The sequence below is a fragment of the Saccostrea cucullata genome, unplaced genomic scaffold (genome assembly GCF_032062105.1).
Source record: "Saccostrea cucullata isolate Sc308-1 unplaced genomic scaffold, CSIRO_AGI_Scuc_v1 ctg4954, whole genome shotgun sequence".
Lineage (NCBI taxonomy): Eukaryota > Metazoa > Mollusca > Bivalvia > Ostreida > Ostreidae > Saccostrea > Saccostrea cuccullata.
The window spans coordinates 24,671-47,325 of NW_026935564.1; the positions used below are offsets into that span (position 1 = coordinate 24,671).

At 32.2% G+C, this 22,655-nt stretch overlaps 1 protein-coding gene across 1 annotated transcript; it reads right to left on the reverse strand.

The window, feature by feature from the left end:
* Positions 1-5,663: 5,663 nt before the first annotated feature.
* On the reverse strand, positions 5,664-15,127 carry LOC134243263 (uncharacterized). The gene is made up of 3 exons (XM_062725497.1): positions 14,813-15,127; positions 11,182-11,379; positions 5,664-7,154 (listed from the first exon to the last, which is right to left on the reverse strand). Exons 1-3 carry the CDS (start codon positions 15,015-15,017, stop codon positions 6,484-6,486), a joined length of 1,074 nt encoding a protein of 357 aa, XP_062581481.1. The 5' UTR covers positions 15,018-15,127; the 3' UTR covers positions 5,664-6,483.
* Positions 15,128-22,655: the final 7,528 nt, after the last annotated feature.

Sequence of the window (22,655 nt, forward strand, 5' to 3'; positions counted from 1 at the left end):
TTAAATTAAATTGATCAAGAACTATATCTGTATTTTGAAAGATGGAGAAACCATACAATGTGTTTTGAAATCCCTCAAAGGTCAAATAGAGTGAGATTTAAACAAAATTAAATTTTTCAAAAATTTAAAATGCTTCCAAATGTAAAGTCAAGCACTATATCTGTATTTTACAGATGGAGAACATTATTCCATGTGTTTTAAAATCTCTCGAAGGTCAAAAATAGAAGAAATATAAACGATTTAATTTTTTCAAAAAATTTAAATAGCTCCCAAATGTAAAATCTAGCACTTTATCTGTATTGTGAAATATGGGGAAATGTGTTTTGAAATCTCTCAAAGATCAAATAGAGTGAGATTTAAAACGATTTAAATTTTTCAAAAAAAATAAATTTCACAAAAATCTTCAACAAAAGTGAATTTTGATAGTTAAAAGATAGGGAACATCAATTAGTTCGTTTTTAAGCTTATGAAAGCAATCTAAACTTTTTGAAAATTTTTAATCATTTAAATTTCACCCTATTAGATATTTGAGGTATGTATTTCGAAATACACTGTATTTTTAAATACAGGACCAATCCTTGTTTTAACATTTGGAAGCAATTTAAGTTTTTTTTTAAATATTCAAATCGGTTTAATCTGACTCTATCTGACCTTTGAAATATTTCAATATACATACAATGATGTTTTCAATCTTTCAAGGTATGGCTAAAAATTAAAGTTGAACATAGCCCAAATTCCCAAGAAAATAATGGAATCGAATTTTTTTGGAAATATGCATAAATATCTGCAAAGTTTGACGTCATTCTGTGAAGCAGTTTAAGGTCAAGATCTAGTAAATGAAAGGTGCCTTCAGATTTATCACACTAGAGAAATAAATTCCTTTATAGATGCTTTATAACTATAGCTTGGTCAAATAAGGTGTTTCGGGGCATAATTTGTAGGTAAACAAAATGAAAAACTGTATTTTAAACTGTCATTTTCAATGAAAAATAAAGAAAACCAGTCATGAATATGGGAGTTTTTTTCGTATTCGGCAAAGGAAATGTATCCAGATTGCCTACAGAGTCTCTCAGAAAACGGTAATTAGTATGTAAATGGCCTCTTCTTTAGATCTATATCAAATTTAATATAGGTATCCGGTTTACTTTTCATATGATTTTAAATTGAATGACATGAAAATACCCAATTTTCTACATAATTCTACTAAAGCCGTAAATTAAAGTACGGGAAAACAAAAGTTGAAATTGATTATGACGTCATAATGGATCTAGCACCAAAAAATTAGGCTCAAGTTATTTACTAGATCTTGACCTTAAGGTCAAGATCTAGTAAATGACTTTAGAATAACTTTTCAGTGCTAAATCCATTATGACGTCATAATCACTTTCAACTTTCTTTTTCCCGTACTTTACAGCTCTAATAGAACTATGTAGAAAATGAAGTATTTTCATGGAATTCAATTTGAAATCACATGAAAAGTAGTCCCGATACCTATTTTAAATTTGACATTTTTTTAAACTAGAGACTAAGAACATACAATTTACCGTTTTCTGAAAAACTGTAGGCAATCTGGATACACTTTCTTTGTCTGATATGGAAAAAATCTCCCATTTTCATGACTGGTTTTCTTAATTTTTCATTGAAAATGGTAGTTTGAAATATTGTTTTTCTACAATTTATGCCCCGAAACACCTATTTTGACCAAGCTAATGTTATAAAGCATCATTAAAGAAATTTATTTCTTAAATTTGATAAATTTGAAGACACCTTCCATATACTACATCTTGACATTAAGAGGAGTTGTGCTTACAAACTGTTAATCTCTATATTCAAGATATAGCTACAAATCTAAGTTGAAAAGTGGCGAATTTCCCAGAAATAATGCAAACGAAATTTCCTGGTTCTGTGCACAATTACACATTTTGTACTAAATATCTTTCACATTTAACTAAATTATTTGCAACGCTTTAAGAGAAGTTGCCCTAGCAAACTGTTAATCTTTATATTCAAGCTATGGCCAAAAATCTATGTTGAAAATGCCGAAATCCCCCCCCCCAAAAAAAACGGAATTCGAATTTCATGGCATTATGCACATCTAAACATTGTGTCCGAAATATCTGTAAAGTTTGATAAAATTCTGTGCAGTGGTTTATGAGGAGTTGCGCTGACAAAAAAAGGACTGACGGACTGACTGACGGACGGGTCAAAAACATTATACCTCACGCAACTTGTTGCGTGGCGTATAGTTATTATGAATCAAAGTACTGAAAGTACTGTGAAGCGGTTAGCATGCATGCATTGAAATTGGCATGGGGAAGTAATATGCAGAACATGTCCAGGTGTAGATATATTTCAATGATGAAAATTACTTGGAGTCAAATTTTAGTGCAATATAAATTTGATAAATTCTTAGAAATTAATTCACAGTTCACACGACTTGTTTAATTTGCAGTAAATTCATGAAAAGTAAACTTCACATAAAAATTCTCAAGAATCTTATAAATATTCTCAGTACTCTCAGTAGTTTTCATAAATATTCTCAGTTTTTGTCATAAATATTCTCAGATTTTTCTCATAACTATTCTCAGTTTTTCTCATAAATATTCACTGTCTTGTAAATATTCTCAGTTGTTCACCAATATTCTCAGCTGTTTTAATGAGTATTCTGGGGATTTATAATAAAATGTACACAATTTTGTTCTAGGCTAATTAGCAAAAACGCGAAAGTTTTTGCGGGGTGGGGAATTAAATGAACTTTTCAGAGAGAAGGATCCAATTGAATTGCAACAATTAATGCAAAAATAAATAATAAACAAAATATAACACTGCAATCACTAATTTGATAAGAATTTGTTCAATTATATATGTTCAGTCCTACTAAGTCACTTGCAATTGGATTATCATGTAGGCCTAACTAATAGCTAAGGACTAAAACACTAACTAAAGCAGCCGTAAAGTACGCAAAATGTACCTAAATAATATATAATTAGTTCTCAGCTTTGACAAGCAAGTCTATTATGATAAAGCAATGAACCGTAGTAGCAAGTATAAGCAAACAATATTACCTGAAGGTATCTTTCGTTCTTTCGTACAAGTACGTCATCTATCCACGCTATCTTGTTAGTAAATAATGTATTACTACGCGTTCGCATCCGTTACGTATATCAAAGATGAACACAAAAAAATGATCAAAAATCAAATATAAACTAGATTTTTTCTTGTTTTGTTTTGCAATACTTTCGCAGTTTTTAACATAACTAATCATATATCTTTCGGTTTATGAACCATATTGTAGAACTATTTTTTCTCCTCTTCACTGCAAAGTTTGCCCCTGCATTTCTGCATGTAACCCCAGATAATTCAGCGTAGACTTTCGGGTATTTCCGCCAAAGATCGGAAAAGCTGCAATTGTTTGCTCATAGGTAGCGCCTTATGGAGGTTTCCGGTTGCCGACACATGCCATAAAGCGGCTAGCGAAGCTAACCGCTTAATAAAAGGAGGCATATTTAAAAACAGAAGAGAAGTCTACGTTTAAATGTCATAAAACCTTTTTAAATAAATGCCAATATGTCCTGCAAGTCTAATAAATTGCCCCTCCACAGCATGATACGCCCGTCAAATATAATTCAACAATCATAAATTGGTTAAAGTGCAAGAAAATCGGGTAACCTTCATTACCAGATTGACACAGATTTCAATGGTCTTTCCATTCCTTATCATGTTTGATGTACACACACATCTCTAAGAGACTTACAGTGTAGATATTAATTATAACAAATAATATATCATATACATGTAATTCTAAACTGGCTGTGTTAGAGCTTAACAAATATGTTTATTGTATATAATTTATGATTGATTAAAAATGCTACAATCTAATAAGACATCAAAACTAAATTATTCTTTAGACTTTAAAATTTTAAGTGAGACATATGACACTCTGCAGTTTGTTTCAAATACGGTATATAAAAATTGTAATTGACAAAAACAATTACATGTAAACATGTGTTTTAAGTTTTAATTTTATTATGCAATATTAATTTAGTTTTAATCATACACTGTAATTTAAACATAAATTTGTTTTAATTACATTACACCAATTGAAAGATCTTTATTTTGAAACTCAAGCAATTATGAGGCCGATTTCTTTTGCCCAACTCCCCAGGGATAAAAATAACAGATGCTTGATCAGAGATGCTCTACCAGTTAGCTCCTGACAATTAACTCATTATTTTTTTTCTAATTTGACATGCAAATTTTTGATATCAAAATTTTTCTTGACCAGTGCTTGATAATTATGCCCATGGGAGAAATTGAATTTCTCCAATATCATGAACATTTGTCACAAATTTGCTGTAAAGTGTATGATGAAAAAATAATTTTTTACTTGATTTAACATTATACATTTATTGACCCAGTTCGAGGGAAACATGTATTTTGTCGGACCCAAGAACCCAACTGTCTGTCTGAAGCCGTTAGGCCGAAGGCAGACAGTTTGGTTTGAGGGTTTGACAAAACGCATTTTGCCCGAGAACTCTGTCAATAAATGTTTTGTTATACCTTTCATTTTAATATTTTCTTTTTATATACATGTATTTTGTACTGTATTTTGTGATGTAACATCAGGTCTGTCACTGTTTAATACCAAGGAATGAAAATGAGATTAAGTTCCGCCCATTCTGTGACTTAAGCGGTCCAACATCGATTTTTTTAAGCCCGCTCAGCAAAACATTAAAAATGTTAGACTTTTACAGGTATAACGATTTTTAATAAGGATACAACTATATTTTTACATTTTTAGGATAAAATTTAAAACTTTAAAGACTTAGTTGTTTTTTTTTTAATTACTTCAGTTTCACAGTGACCTTAAAAAAGGTCGTTACACACCGTTATAAAAGATGTACACATTTGTCAAGTTTGATAGTTCTAGGCCCAATAGTTCTCTAGTTATGAGCCGGACAGGATTTTTCCATATATGGCTGTAGCATCTTCATTAAAGGTCAGAGCGACCTACTTTTTATGAGGGACACATTGTCTACCCAAGAAGTATCAGTTGACAAAGTTTGATAATCTTAGGCCTCATAGTATTAACGTTATGAGCCGGACATGAATAGACAGACGGACATGAAGCCTATAACATAATACGTCCCGTCTTAAATATACTGCATGATTTGTACTTCTTGCAGAGAAAACTAGCTGACCACATAAGGGTCCATAAACAACAAATATGGGACTACATCAGTGACCTCACAATGAACACTTTGATTATGTTCCATTGGAAACTTTTAAATATTTTCATTTTATAAAGCGTTCGATAATAATATACATGCAATTACAGAGAGCCAAAGATTATGATGTAAAATTATTTAAACTAAATTGAATGTAAATTATCATAGCTTAAGAGTAATATTCTATTACTAATATACTTTTGGCATCTTATTGACATTTACCTATGCCACTTTATGATGCTGTCTTTTTGACATCATGATAATTGATGGAGTCCTAACGACGAAGTTGTATTGTTTTCCTAATTTTGTTTCACTGACTGGATCCACTTAGTAAATATGAACTTGTTTATTAACCTTGGATTTTTTAACTTTATATCTATGTACTCGTATATATCATAATACAATAAATGCTTTCAATCTTTTCAGTTTCTTTTATTTCATACTCCTCTGGGACTTACCTTTCTTTATTTAAGTGAAAGAGATACAGCATGCATGCCTGTTTAAAATACCTTCAGTTGACAACATATTTGCTGTATTAAAAATTTAATCACATATCAAATTAATTCATAAAGGTACATTAAAAGCTAACTTTTGGAATAACAAAACATTTTCGGAATTGATAAAAATATATGAAATTTACAATTTTCATACAGGTTTATTGTTGTCGTGGCATTTGCATTCTACATGTAGAAAGAATACATAAAATTTTATTTAAAAAAATAATTTTGCCACTTCAAATCTTCACAACTGTACATAAAACCATCAGTGCACACAAATACCACATTGATACAAATATTATCTTACATTATAAGATTTTGTACATATAATGGATAGTCTGCCTAATTTATATTCGTTACATAATGATTACAAAACTACAATTATTTTCTTTCTTATCTTTTTGAACCTGTTAAAAATTTTCTTGAATGAAAAAACCACTGAACTTCATGTACTCAAAATCTTTTTTTGTGGCTTGCTAGGATTCAAAATATAAATATCAAACACTAATACCTGTAATCAAACACTAATACCTGTAATCAAACACTAATACCTGTCATTGACAATTAAAGGTAACACAAATACTGCTTGATCATAATGATCTATTACATGTACATACTGATACTTTTCAGGGAAACAACAAAATGTTTAATTTTTTCCAAATCAAAAATGTGAGAGAGGCAAAAAAGTCAGCCAGGCAGACATACAACCATGGCAAAACAGTGTTTCTACCCTGATGTGGCGAGACACAAGTATATCCTCAGTTTGTAGAGCTTGGTCCTGCTTCTGACTGGTCATCCACTCCTTCTTTGTCAATAACCTTTTGCTCTCTTTTTTCTCTGTGAATTATTTCAATCAATTTATTTTCCTGTTCTTCTAGAAACGAACTGAATTGTAAAGATTTCTTTTTTAAAATCTGTGTAGGGAGGGACCGGATAACATTTCCAAGTCGTAATTTCTCTTCATACACATTAAGCTTATCTTTTGCCTCTGTAAAAAAAAGTCCCTTGTATTTCCTCATTGCTTCAGTTAAACCTGAACTCAAGAACTTGTAATTCACTGCGAACCATGAAACCAAAATGGCAGCATCATCAAATTCATATTTACTCGGACCTGTTTTCTGAAACAAAGGTATATGAGAACTTTCCAAGATAACATCATGCTCAGAATCATAGAACATAACAAACATTGTAGTATTTCCAACTCCGATGCATGGTGTCAAAAAATGCTCCCTTTCTGGATGAGTATGTTTCTGAAGGAACGAAAAAACTATGGTTTGCGCTATTATCTGAGGGTTTCCGGACAGCACACTGGACTTCACTTTCTCTTCAGCTTTTCCTCCAGGGCTGTCTGGTTTGTCTTCCACAGGCTCCACAATCAACTCGTTCTTGATGAATATATCTAAATTCCCATGCCAAACTTCCACATTTCCTATGATAAAGTAAAAAGAAAGTCATAAATCTAGATCATTTAGGCTTCTATATACACCATTACTCATTAAAATTATAATTATACATGTTATTAGGGCCCAACATTCATTGCGGGAGCTCTATATAAATAATGTGTGGAAGATGGTCCATCTGCTAACAGCTTGTTCATCCTTCCATCTAACTGTCTGTCCATCCTTCCATCTAACTGTCTGTCCATCTGTCCATCTAACTGTCTGTCCATTTGTCCATCAACACTTTTTGTGATTCAATAACTCAAAGTTTTCAAATTTTGTACAGAATATAAATGAGAGAAATGATATCAACTATATATCTTTTGACGTTTTGCATACATGTACATGCATATGCAAGATGATTATGGCATGTTGGTTAAGCGATAAACATGAAATATTTAATTAAAGCCAAAAATTTTTTTTTATATTTTTTCCTCTCAGGCCATTTTGCACCAACTGACAACTCTGGTACCTGTGCCTAGTAAATTTTATATACTTTGTAAATAAATATATAAAAGTTTTTGACATAATATTCATTTTTTTCAATGCATAGGGGGCTACTTTCTGGGGTTTACAAGAGATGTTTAAAAAGACATTCGTGTCAGCTAATGAGACCAATATTGTTTAACACCTTCTTATTAATATTTTTTACATGAATGCAAATACCTGATTATTTTACGAAGGACCGTACATGTATATTGATTTTTAATATACCAAAAATTGCTATTTCTGGGGATTGCGTAATTCTAAAAAAAAATTCATAAAAATGTCAAAGGTAAAATAAACCAAGGATGCTTGGTATTAAAATATTATTTCGAATCAGTAGAATTGAAAGCTATTAACAACATCTGAATAAATAGTCTATAAAAGGCTTATATACCAACTTTGTTCATCTGCACTTTAATTTTAAACACGACAGGATTTGTAATTTTTTCCGTATAAATTAATAATTTCTATATACTTTGGAAACTCAAATCAAATATTCTAATACACTTTCCTCGAGCTCTTTTCTGCAGTTTTCCTGAAATTTTATGTGAGTCTGAGGTGTTATTTGAGTTTAACAGAGATTCTCTATGTTGCCATTAATTTGATTTATTTGGTTGTTGCCGGGGGAGGGGGGGGGGGGTATTTTTATTCTTAACCTATTTAACGTTGGAGTTGAATCTGGTATCTTACTCCAGGGGCTTAAGATTGATTGTGACATTTGGATGAAAGGTCAAGGTCATTAAAAACCAGCACCTCTTTAACTTCTATCCTGCCAACCAAAATAAACTATGAAAGGTGTTTCTAGATACATGTACATGTCCTTCATGTTTCTTTTTACCCTTGGGTCAAGCACAAAGGTTAAGGTCGATTTTAAGTTCATAGGTCAAGGTGATTTTGGTAAATAGCTAATAACAACATTTTATTCAGGTTGCCAGTGACCTTGACCTAAGTTTCAAAGTCGTATCAAAAGATCTGCATGAAAGTATGTTACATGTTTGACAATAGAAGTTCTTAATTCTGCATGAACATCAAAAACTCAAGTATACTGTCATTTAATGCATTGTGTGCGGGTGCATGTGCATGCACATCCTTGCATTTACTTTTGATAGTAGCATAATATAGGAATTCATTATACCTATTCATATTCTGAATTTCATCCCGTTTCCTTGAGAATTTAGAAAGTTATAGACATTTAAAGTTCCAAAATCAGATTGCAGCACACGTGCATGCGCATGCTTTCATGAAAATTCTTATATATCATGCTGTAGATCTTCATAGTGTATGAATATGTTCAAAATTTCAAAGGATTTTGTCAGAAAACATAAAAGATATTTAGACTTTTAGTTTCAGCCAATCGGAGCGAAGCGCACGTGCATGCGCGCGAGATCTTGCTATTTTGACCATGTCGTCATGTCTATATTACTAATATATCCTTATATTATGAGTTTCAAAGCATTTCATCCAAAATTTAAAACGTTACGGCTATATCTATTGTATTGGTCATTTCACGTGTTACACGTGTGCGCACACACACGCAAGTGTTCGCAAGTAATGACCTTCGATATCCGCACATCTACATAACATACCTATTGTGACCCCAAAAAGGTTTCACCTAGATCGGATGAGTAGTTTATGAGAACACTCGCAGACAAAAAAAGTACCAGAGAACAAAGAAAAAATTCAGAAAAAGTAAAAACAATATGTTCCCAAACTTCGTTTGGGGAACATAATAATGTGTGGAAGATGATCCATCTGCTAACAGCTTGCCTATCCTTCCATCAAGATGCATCAACTGACAAAGTTTGATGATTCAAAGCCAATTAATACATGAAATATTTAATTAAAGCCATAAATTTTTAAAAGTAGGTCAAGATGAACAATTTTTAGTCAAACTGAAAAAGCTGATATTTTTTTGAGGACCCAAGATGCATCAACTTACAAAGTTGTATGAACACAGGCCTTAAAATGTCCAAATTATGCTTCTAAAATGCTTAGAAATCGAATGCCTGCAAAGTTCAATCATAGGTAATCAAAGATTTCCAAGCTCACCTCAACAAATGTTATCTATAAGTAAGGCAAATTTCACATCATATATTTTCTAGTTAGGGTACATCCAAAGATCAATATCCATGCAAGTTTGGTTTAAGCAGACTTATAGTTACTTGGAAATAGACCTCAAAAATCTTTTAACCTGTTTAAAATATTCAGGTGCAAAACATCAATGTAAAAATTTTTGAAAAAGGAGGTCAAAGTTCAAAGTCAAATATCATATGACACATCTTGTCACAGGTAAAGCAAACATCAAACATAAAAATTCCTTATCTTTTCTCATTTAAAAGTTATGACTAAAATTAGAATTTTTCAGACAGACAGAAAAGTAAGTCAAACTTAAAAGTATCACAAAACATTTGGAGAGATCATGTCACATGTAATTGCACATGTTAAATATGAAAGCCATCTTTTTTTTCTAATGCAAAAGATATGAACAAGGTTTCAAACTTTTGTGATAGACAGACAGATGGACAAATGAATGAGATATTTTTGTGCAACTTGGGGGCAATAAACAAATCACCAAACAAGGAGAACCTCTCTAAATGACTAGAAATAGAGTTTTCTTTTGTGTGAACAGTACTGCATTTCTCAAATGAATTATAAAAATTTTCTAATCTGAAAAATGTAGGGGATGGGTGACATCCTGACAATGTTGACACACCCTATGAACATATTTTGCATAAAAATGTTCAACAGCTAGTATATTTCTCATCAATTATCAAATTAAAATGAAATTCCGAGTACCAAATATGTCTTTGATCATGTTGATGTATAGTAAAACTCGTGTAGTACAAACACGGATATAGCGAATTCAAGAATAGAGCGAGTTTTTCTTGGATCCCCAGCAAAATAAATTAAACGAATTTCTTATTAGATCTAACGGATATAGCAAAGTAATTTCACAGGTCCTAGTGACTTCATTATAACCAAGTTTTACTGTATGTACAAATGATCTGCAAAATAAAAACTTCCTATCTTGAAAAATTTATGAGGAGTTATCCAGACAAATTATGTACAGTACTCAGGTGGCAGCTGCCCATGGTCCCACCTCCTACCATTTTCACCATTTCAGTAATCAGATTTATACAATAGAAAGCCTATTTAAAAATCCAAAATATGATGAGTTTTAAATTGTTGGTTTTTCTATTTTTCCCCATTTTCCACAAAATAAATGTCAATTTTTCAAATTTCAACTGCTTTAATTGGTACAGTTGGTATGAAAGCCATGTGATAAATAGGATCAAGCTAGCTTTTCTGATTACCCGTTGTTCCTGCATTCATCCATCTGTCTGTTCCTCCGGAAACTTTACAGAATTTTGACTTCTCCAGAACAAATGGACTATTTCAACTAAACTTGCCATGAAACATCAGACTGTATCAACAGATGATAGCTAAACATAAAGATCAGCAGAGAGAAAGAGTGATAAGATTGAACTTTATACCTAAAAAATATGATTGCAGGTTTGAAAAAGTCCTTACCTACACTTGTATCCCCATATTGACCTGTCATCTTGCAAGATTTATCCTCACAAAAGCACTGATCTTCCCTTTCCTTTGCATACGATTTGTCAACTACATAGCAGCAGGATGTTGCAAGTTTTCCAAACAAATGATTTGCCAACAGCATTGTCAATTCTGTTTCACTTAATTTCTGAGGATCAATTTTTATACTTCTTTCTGAAATAAAAAGCAATCATGCAGTAGTTAAAACCCAACTTTTCCCCCCATTTTATGCATGGTACATTCAATATCAATATGATTGAGGTTCTATCTCCTATTTGTTAATGTTTTAGAAACTTGAAAAAAAATTAGAAATGACATTATTATACCTCTACTGTAATAACTCTGTATAAAATTAATAAAATTAATTGCCTATTTCCCCGAGAAGAGACTCTTTCCCTCATCTGAGGACGACTCCTGAGAAATCAGAGCTACTCCCTGGAACTACTCCCTTATGAATATTTATTAGTAATTTTAACCAATCAAAGTGTTCAGTTGGTGGAGCGTTCCAGGAGTCCGTGACGTAATGTTATTAGCAATGTAATGCCCTGTTCACATGGAGAGTTTAATTCGCAGTTAATTAATGCAAAGTTAACTAATGTGAATTAAACTTATGTGAATTAAATTGCATTCACACGACAGCTAAATGGAAATGAACTAATGCGAATTAAAATTTTACTTCTGCAGCCTGGCTATTATGACGTCATTTGCAAACCACGTCAGTGACGCCACCTTTTGCAGAAGCAGATCCATTTGACACAATGGCAAAGTGTCTGTATACACATTTTAATGATTAACAAAATTTTCCTTAGTTTTTCACTCAAAAATTATAGCACAAGTACCTATAGCTGACCACCCACAAGTGGAATTTGACTAAATGCGAAGTAATTTAATGCGCAGTTAACTAATTCGATTTTAACTAATACGCATTAAATTCTCCATGTGAATGCTAAGCGAATCTAATTCGCAGTAACTTTACGTTTTATTCGAATTAAACTCTCTGTGTGAACAGGGCATTACTATGACGTCAAAACATTTCAACATGCAATGTCAAAATCATAGTTACTTGAATTCTAGCAAAATGAAGAAATGTCAGTGAAAATATTTTTTAAAAAATAATTTTATTGTTCTAGGACACGATGCATTATTTAGTTATCTCTTAAACGGCTTGCATTTGTTATAATGCCTCTATAGGTTTTTTTTTTTAAATGTTGGATTATCTTGTTTTTTAAAACAAAGATTGTTTCAGCATAATAAAACAGTTATGGAATGGGAACTCGGGAAATAGCAAACTTATGGTTCCCCGAGGCCCTCGTACCTATACCATAACTGTTTAATACTATACTAAATCATGGCCTTAATAATGTTTATAAATACAATAAAAATTTTATTATAGCTGTGGCGGTCAGCCGGGTTTGATCCCCAGTGGCCAGATAGCTCAGTTGGTAGAGCACCTGACCGGAGTTTCAGGGGGCCTGGGTTCGAATCCCAGTCTGGTCCACTGCATTTTCTCCTCTCCCATTACATTTGGTGCCGTCCCATGCCTAGGGCTGTGTATTGAGCCAAAAATTTCGATACGATACGATACAATATTTTTATATTTATAAACACACACTTTACCCTAAAAAAAACTAGTTTTAGTTTTAATAAAATATGAAAGTATTTATTATATATCCATTTATTCTCTTTATTTCAAGTCCTTTTGGGTTGTTCTAAATTTCCTTTTGGTTCCTTTTGGGTTCCTTTTGGGTTCTTTTGGGTCCTTTTGGGTAAATCGACCCACCGGAAAAGTCTTCTAAATCATTTTAATGCATACATTTTATAACAATTAGGGTGAATTCACCATGCATCGGATACCCTTGTACTTCAACAAGTTCTAGCGATATCGCTACCGAAGGAAAATTATCAAAATGGACCTCAACATTTAGTTTGTGATTAAAATATCAATTTAGGACACAATTATATGCCTTTTATTGAGAAAATATCCCCCAAAATCGAGTTTTTAGAAATAACTGAGAATTCACCATGGATCGGACATTGTTCACCATGCATCGGACCGACGGTATTGAAAACGGAAAAATATGTACCTTTATCACAGTGCTTTAAAATCCTTGATATGGGTATATTTTCATCTTTTATCTAAGAAATAACCCTCATCTAAAATTTAATTGACGATATAGTTGCACAAATGTAGAACGATTCAAGATACATCGCTCTGCCTTAGAAATGCTTTAAAATGCTTAGAATGCGGTAATTCGCGCCTTTTTCTCATGGTTTATCATACTCTGGTTTGTAGAAATAAATTGAGTCTATTCCAGACGTCATATATCAATAACTTGTATTTTGACTGAAAATATAGAGTCTTTATTTTCTTTTTCCGCAAAAAACAGCTGTCAGCTGGGTTCTGTATGAAAATGGTAGGCTTACCTTTGCATCGAAAAGTGTCCGATGCATGGTTAATTTGTGTCCGATGTACGGTGAAATTAGCATACTAGTAAAAACCAGCTCTAATAAGAATTAAACAAACATTGAAGTGAAATTTCTTTATAATTTATGTAAAATTACCAATCCCTGACAAAATTCACCAAAGTCCGACTCGTTCCGAGGAAGTCGAATTTAAAAGAACGATAACTCTGAAAATTGCAAAATCATAAATTTCGGGTTATTCCCCTTTATGATGTAAAATATGACGTAACTTCAAGGCCATTTGTGGGGTATTTTTATCTCAACATGACAAACACAATCGGTATCATTAAAAAATTTAAATCTTCATCTTTACGACAGAAACAAATAAATACACAGAACTCTTAAGTTGAAAGAGAGTTTATTGCCTAAAGTTGTCCGAAGCAAGGTATGTGTCCGATGTATGGTGAACTCACCCTAAGTGTTTTATTACCCATTTTAAAGTTCTTGTCTCATTGTCATTAAAAATAACACTTAAATTAAAACTTTTGATGACAGTAAAATCAACATGTTCAAAAAAATTTATCTTTGTATTTTGTAATAATTATAAAAACTGTTTTATTTCCTTAGAAATTATATAATTAAATTGAAGGTTTTAATTCAAAAAAGTAAAATATAATCTTTGGTGATTGAAATTCCCATCTTTTAAACAGAATTTGAAGAAAAAATGTCTGTCCGATACGCATTGGAAGTTACTTTTCGATACGATATTTTCCTTGAATATCGATACGTATCGATATATTGATACAGCCCTAGGCCCATGCCCTTGAATTGACAGGTGAAAGACCTGCCAGGGATGAGCCTAGGTTGGGGTCTTTGGAGGGCCAAAGACCTTTAAGGAGGGAGGAATGTGGCGGTCAGCCGGGTTTGATCGCTGGTGGCCAGATAGCTCAGTTGGTAGAGCACCTGACCAGAGTTTCGGAGCCATACTGGTCTAGTTTTTTTCACATTTCACATGTTTCAGTTGTTAATAAACTTTGTCTTCTAACAATATGTAGATATTCTAGGTTTTACATTGATAATTTATATAATATATTTTTTCATCATGTCAAATATCAGGCCTTTAGTATAACTGTTCCCAATATTTTCCAAGGGCTAGGGCCTGGATCCAATTCCCAAAATGCCTGTAATCTGTACATAATCTTACCTTCTTCTACGAATTCTAGTAATTTTCCAAGTAATAAATTATATGGCTTGTCTTCTGGTAGTGTCTTTTTATATAAATACTCTGTGAGTACTTGCAAGCCATATTGGAATACGTCCCCGAACAAAAAATCCTCCTCCTCATACACTTCTGTGTCACACCTAACTCTTGAAAAATCACATCCGGGTGTTGCATTGCTTCCTTTCATCTTAAGAGGTGATAGTTTAACTGCATCTGACAATTTTTCATTTCCGAGACATAAAAGATGTGCAGCGTTTGCAAATTTCAATACAGTGTTATCTACCCGTCTCCTCTTCACCAAAGATGCCATCTTTGTTATGAAGTGATGCTCGGTACTCCGAACCCGATGATAAAAAAGATAAATAGGGTACTTGTACCACAATAGTAAAGAGAAGCATAAAGAGGTATATTGTCCTTAAATAAACAATTGGTAAATACTTCAATTTTATCAGGAAATAATATAAAATAACATGCAATAAAATGTATCATATAATTGTTAATTAAATATCTTACTTATTCAAAATTTCCTCCTAGTGAAAAATTTAAGATATTTCTTACTTTACATTGGAACCAATATCAAATGACAATTTAAATGTATATTTTGAGCATCCTTGAAATTTTGAGTATGGAAAGATGTGCTGGTAGAGTCAATTATTGTCTGTTAATGCACACTGGAAACCATTCCCTCGGAAAGACTGTATAATTCTGTTCATAAACCAGAAACGTTGCCAGTCCCCTTAAAGACCATCTGAAGATTTGTTCTCAATTATTTTTTAAGTTATTAAAGAGGCATGGATATTATGGAATGCCATATACGACAGCCAACTGCTCACTGCCAACTGCCACATATATTTGCATAAATTTTCATATTTTCGTTGATACTATGTGAATTGTCAAAAACAAAAATAAAATTAAAAAACATGGATCCATATGGAATGCCATATACGACAGCCAACTGCTTACTGCCAACTGCTAACTGCTTACTGCCAACTGTCAGCTGTTTACTGCCAACTGACACACATATTTGAATAAATTTTATATTTATGTTGATATTTATATGAATTTTCACACACACACACACGCACCCACTCACACACACACACACACACACACACACACACACACACACACACACAAAAAAGGAAAAATATAAAATTCCAGGACATTTTTCCAAGGGGGTCACCCTGGTAAAATTAAATTGAATAAATGACCGATATGTTTAATCTTATGTAATATTCAATATATGCGGTTGATAAAGTACATTATTTAGTTTTTTATTTGTTTCTTATGCTAGTATTTGAAATAGGTAATAAAATGACCATTTTCTGCTTTTAATCTTTAAAGAAGCCCCCTCCCTCCCCCGGAGACAACAAAACCTTTGAAGAGAGAATAATACTAAAAGAGATTTGTCGTTTCTCAGAGAAAGATGTTTTGAAAATAAATTTTCGTTTTCCATTATATTCTATAGTTGAAAATTTCCTCAAATCAAAGTTGTATATCTCTGTGTGTTATAATGTTTCTCGTGCATAGATCGGGGGGGATTTAAAATTTGTACAGTCATGGGTTATATAAACTAAACGAACTACCGGTATAACTGACCTTGGACCCTCCACTTAGATAACGCCGATCAATCATTTATATCTCTTTGTTTTTACAAATAAAATATGTTTTACATGCATAGATCTAGAGAGAGAGAGGGGGGGGGGGGTCTGGACCACGCGTTTGAAATTTGTAAAGTTATTTAACGCACAAACTAAACCAACTAAAAGTTATTTAATGTATAAAATAAATCAACTAAAAGGAACCTTAGAATCCCCCCTCCCCAACCGAAAATGTGGATTCGTGTTAAGTTGGTTTGAAAAATGTCAAAGACATGAAGGTATGACGCATAAGAACCCCCTCTCCCCGGCCGAAATAAATGTTCACATTTAGGAAAGGACTTTACTGGGTTTTTTTTCTTGTCAAGAAATTTCTGGGTTGGATTTTTTAACAGAGTGACCCTGTTGGAAAAAAATGTCAAAGATCCGCGCCTTTTTTTTTTAATTTACATAAATATCAATATATAAATAAAATTTATTCAAATATGTGTGGCAGTTGGCAATAAACAGCTGACAGTTGGCAGTAAGCAGTCAGCAGTTGGCAGTAAGCAGTTGGCTGTCGTATATGGCATTCCATAGATCCAGGATTTTTTTTTTCCAGGAGTGATCCACCCCTGTAAAAATAAATCGAACTCAGAAATTCCTTGACAAGAAAAATAACGTAAACCCCTTTTGTAAACGTGAAAAATTCTTTTGACGGTGTGGGTGGGTTATGCTCCATATCTTCATATCTATGACTTTTCATACAAATTAACTTAATGCAGATCCGGGTTTTTTTTTTGGGGGGGGGGGGGGGGTTCAAAGTCAGTTAAACCGTTGACAAATAGTTAATTGCTCTTATGTATAACTCCTTTAATAAGGGTTAGATTTTATCAATTGAAATAAGTCTGAATATATCACCAGATCTTCAAATACTAATGAAAATGGATAAATGACTCCTTAATCTCATCGTGTGTTTTTATTAATGTAAAATTCAACATATAAGATTGATAAAGTATATTATTTTTTATTTGTTATCTTACAAAATGACTATTTTCCTGTTTTTGATACCCCCCCCCCTACATGAGACAACAAAATCTTTGGAAATGATAAAAACTGAAAAAAGGATTTGTTGTTGATTCACAAGGAGTTATTTTAAAAATAAATTTCGATTTCCCGTTAATTTTTAACCCGGCTTTGAACATTTTTCTCAAAGATTTATATCTCTTTGTTTTTACAAAATAAGTTATGTTTTATATGAACGGGGGGGGGGTGTTTCCGGACCATCCCTTTGAAAATTTTTAAAGGTATTTAATGTACTAACTAAACCGACTGAAATTTATATAATGCATAGATTAAAAGGGGGCTTTAAAGGGTTTTTATTTTCTATCCGGGTGTCCCTCTTGGAAAAAAACCCTGGATCCGCGTCTGTTTTTTTTTTTTTTTTTTTTTTTTTGAAAATACACATGAATATATCAAAATATGAAAATTTAGTCAAATATATGTGGCAGTGGGCAGTAAGCAGCTGACAGTTGGCAGTAAGCAGTTAGCAGTTGGCAGTAAGCAGTTGGCTGTTGTATATGGCATTCCATAGGATATAGATCCGTTGATTTAAAAAGAAAAAAAAAAAAAAAAAAAAAAACATTATTAATTTTGATGATTATAATTCTCAACTAGGGCAATTCTAAAGATCAGTAAAGAATGAACATTATTTTTTTTATCTACAAACACAAAGGAAATATTGAATTTAAAATTCTTCAAAATGTAAATAAGTTTCGTGTCTTGTTTTTGTTTCAAACAGAAAATATTTTGTGATAGCAAAATGAGATTCAGCAATTCACTTGAAACTGTCTAATCGTAATTAGAGTCAACTTCTGTTTTGAAAAAAATCTGCTTTGAATGAACACTGAAAACCAAAAGTTTTGAAGATCATAAGAAATACCTTAGTTAAGTATGTTTGTAAACATAAAAAAATTGAAAAATATAAAATTCGAAACTTTTTAGCTGAAACTGTGTCCATATTTCTTTCAGTGGTTCATGAGAAGTATCTTTCCTCTATATTTCCCTATTAATCTTTGATCGTACTGCCTAATCCTCCCTCCCCCCTGCCGGAGACGCTTTTGAACAATTTTATTTGAATTTATACTACCCAAGGATGCCTCCATATAAGTTTCGTATAATCTAGCCGGCCTCCTGGTTCTTGAGAAGAATTTCCAGGACCCTTTATACACTGATGAATTTTTTTTTCACTGGACTTTGAGAATTTTATATAGCCAAATGAGGATATTTGAAATCAACTAATTAATTATTGATTCAGGGAACGTGCCTTTTTTTATGCAGGAAAAATTTTCAAATATGAAGTAACGATAACAAAAGAATAGCTTTTGTTTATTGAAATAGAGAAAATACGGCATTGCACATACACATTTAAAGTCTTCAGCTATTCTATCTAGGTCTATTATAATGTTTTGAATAGATCTACTTATTTTAAATCATGACATATAATGTAGATAACAATGTATTCTATTTAATGCCAAATAGTGGGTTAGTTTAACTACAAAAAGTTCCCTAAAATTTGGATGCAGTGTCCTTTAAAATGATGACATTAAGTTTTCATTGATATTTTGTTATCCCCCTCTTCAAAAGGGCGTGTCCCTTCAAATTACCAAACTTGAATATCCTTTATCCAATGATACTTTCAGTAAAGTTTGGGTGAATGGTTCTGATAATAAGTTAAAAATATGAAAAGTTTACAGACAATCAGACAGGCAGAAACCAAACAAAATGTAATCAGAAAAGGATTCATACACCTTGAAATGTTTCTAGAATGTAAGGCTATAGTATTTTTTAAATAAGAATTTTTAAATGATGAATTAATCTCAATGAGAAGAAGTTTTTTTTTTTCGCAACCAACACATTAGAAAATTTCAAAATTTGGTTATATTTCACAGTTGTTAAGCAACACTAGCTTCAAAGTGTATTCATGGTAACCAGAAATGAAATACAGTTTCTAAAGTTATGAAATTTAAAGTTTTCTAAGTGTTTGCTTATTGCAATGCTAGCAAAAGTATTAATAATCAATGGAAGCTATAAAAAATTTCAAATATTTTGGTCACAAATAGTTTGCTCTCTGGTCATTGTGCAGTAAGTTGCCATGGCAACCCAAGTATTATCTGATTATGGAATCTTGTCACCCATACAAATGTTTAATTTGATATATAACAATACCATATCGTTAGTTATTTATATTTATCATTTAGAACTTCTTGTGGAAGATCTCATTCCAGGCACGTACGTAGCAACGGGGGAGGGGGCTATTGTCGAGGTATTGTCAGTCAACAATGGCCATGAAACCTATGGGAAAAAACTGTATTCAAGATCAGAAGTCCATAACACAATACAAAATAAGAGCAGAGCAAACACGGACCCCCAAAACGTCAGAGGTAGAGCGAGAGCATCCCCTGCTGATCGGTTGTACCCGCCGTGTGCTCATTTTCATGATCAGGAAATAACGGAAACATCCGTCATTATATCAGTGTAATTGATATATAAATAATGCTGATACATTTTATCAACTTTCTTTGTCATAATTTCGTTATTTCTCTATGATGAAAAGTCAGCATTTGACTGCATGATAGATTTAAGTGTTTTTATGTTGATGAACGTCCCTCTTGAGAATTTTTCACTCAAATGGAGAGGATTAAAATAATAGGTTGTATCAGCATAAAGCACAATACAGTTAAGGTTATGCAGTGGAAATATCGACAGTATTTTGTGATTAAAAATGTATTCATAATCAGGATGATGAAAGACCTCTCTGTTTGTTTTGTTTGTTTGTTAGTCCATTTGTTTAATTCTGAGCAAACCTCGAAATGTTATTTGTAATCTAGCCATGATCCGCTACCATCCAATGTAGCTGGTTTTATAAACAAACTTAATAATGGATGTTTTTTTTCTGTTGAGTCGGATTTCTACGGTGGCTGGTATAGGACAATTCGTGGGAACGAAATAAAATTCGTGTAAACGAAATAAAAATTCGTGTGAACGAAATAATCAAAGTACAGTAACAGAGAGCCGGGCTCATTTACAGAGTAGAATACATGAATCACGTTTATATTATGATGAAAAAATTATTTTAAAACTATCAATATAAATGATAAGACACTGACAGTGAGTTTTTCAAACCTAATACCAGTCCATTTTGTCAAATCAGAATTAATCTGGTACCGCAGCTGAATGTAAACAAACAGGCCAGTCTGGTCCCCTCTCCTGCTTTACCTCGTATGTGTAGCTGGTAACACTGATTATCAAAAATCCTTACGCTAATGAGCTATGTTCTTTGACTTAAGAAGTTTTCAAAGTCATTACTACTAATGTTTATTTTATATAGATAAAACTTCGTTTTATTTTTGTTGCTTTATTTAGCGTTTGTATTATCTCAAAAGCGGTTGAATAAAGAACTATATTTTTGCACGTAACTTTAAAATGGCGACTATGTAACATCCTGCCTTGAACAGGATAAAGCCGGCAATTGCTCTGTGAACAATACGCCCGGCTAAAAATCCGTGGGTACGAAATAAAATTCGTGGCCACAAAATAAAAAGTCGTGGGAACGAAATAAAAGCCGTGGCCACGAAATAAAGTCGTGCTATATAATGTCATTTTACATTCTTCTCTTTTCTGTCATTCAAGATGAACGGACTTATAAATTATTATCTTTCAAATGGAATTAGCAAGCGGGATATTTGTTTAAAATGATTCAAAATTCAAAATGCATTGTGTGCCTGAATCATCATTAGTTATTGAAACATATCAATTTAATTTGTTTCCGGTTAATTGCATAAAGAGCTGATGAACGCTAAGAATATTTTTGATCAATTAAACCTACAAATGATATCAATGCTAATCTCACAATACATTACATTTTTTTCTTAAACAATGTACAGATAATTTGTATAAAATTATGTATAGATAGTAATCTCCACAATAATTTTTATTGATTTATAAATCAGAAACTTTGTCCTAAAAGATGTAGATATATGTTATTGTCTATTGTTGAATTTGTTGCATGCTTTTCTATTTCATAATGTTGTATATGAAGAAAGAGCCAATAAAAAAAAAAATTCTGAACTCATTATTAATGACAATTTGGCCATAAAATGCTTGTTAAACAGTTCAATGGTAATTGATTAATTATTTAAATTCCAGTGCTGAATAGTAAAATATTCCTAATTCCAGCTCTTGAAATAAGGGGGGTATACGATATTTTCCATTGAAATCCTGAAATATATAGTATAATAGTAAGATGTGAATAAATATTTCTTAAACCTTTTCTTGTGCTTTATGCATATAAATTAAGCATATATATATATTTGTAAAATATGATGTGTCCGTTGTAAAGCATTGGAAATTGCTGAAAAATAAGCATTTTGTCGTTTTATTTTATTATTATTTTTTTATTTTATTTTTTTTTTTTGGTATACATGGTTTATAACATAAACACGTCCTCCCCCTCCCCCTTCCGTGAAACACAAAGAGCTTTGGAATGAATTTTGGAAATGATAGAACATATTTCCCGTAAAAGAATTTTTGTTTCGCGAGGGGGGGGGGGGGTGTTTATAGTTTAAAAAAAAACGAGTTTTATCCTTTTATTTTTTTACTTATCTCTCGTTATTTTTCCCAAAGAAGTAATGTTTTATGAAAATCCATAAAAATATCAATATAAATATAAAAAAAAATCATTCGAATATCTTAACTTTTGAAAATTGACTTTGAGTAGGCGGGAGATCGTTCGCAGTTCTTTTTTTGGCTTCGGAGATTTTTTTATGGGAAAATTCCGGAATAAATTATTCCTAGCGATTCAATTTCCCTATTATAAGTCTAAAACATGGCGGTAAGTCGAGCTTGCGATTTTCCACCACAGAAATATTTGTTAAATTTGATACATTTACACACATATGTAGCTTTATAATATGTAAGGAAGGTATTGATGGAAACAGTTACTCTATTAGGGGTGTTATTCAACATGACAGATGTTTATTTACACCGTGAAAGCCAAATTCGCCGGTCTCGTTTTTGTTAGAATTTCCTCAGTTGTAGTTTGGTTAACATTTTGTAGCACAATGTGAAGTAATCGGACCACATGCCTCCCCTAACCAAACAATGGAATTAAGACCACCATCCGTATGGGTATAAGTTATCATTTAACGCGATTTTTAGTGAAAAGTACATTGAAATAGTAAACGTTA

Coding starts and splice junctions, on each gene's coding strand:
- LOC134243263 (XM_062725497.1), bottom strand. CDS start 15,017: ATGAAAGGAAGCAATGCAACACCCGGATGTGATTTTTCAAGAGTTAGG. Junction 11,380..14,812: donor ACTAGAATTCGTAGAAGAAG/GTAAGATTATGT, acceptor TTTTTATTTCAG/AAAGAAGTATAAAAATTGAT. Junction 7,155..11,181: donor ATATGGGGATACAAGTGTAG/GTAAGGACTTTT, acceptor ACTTTATCATAG/GAAATGTGGAAGTTTGGCAT.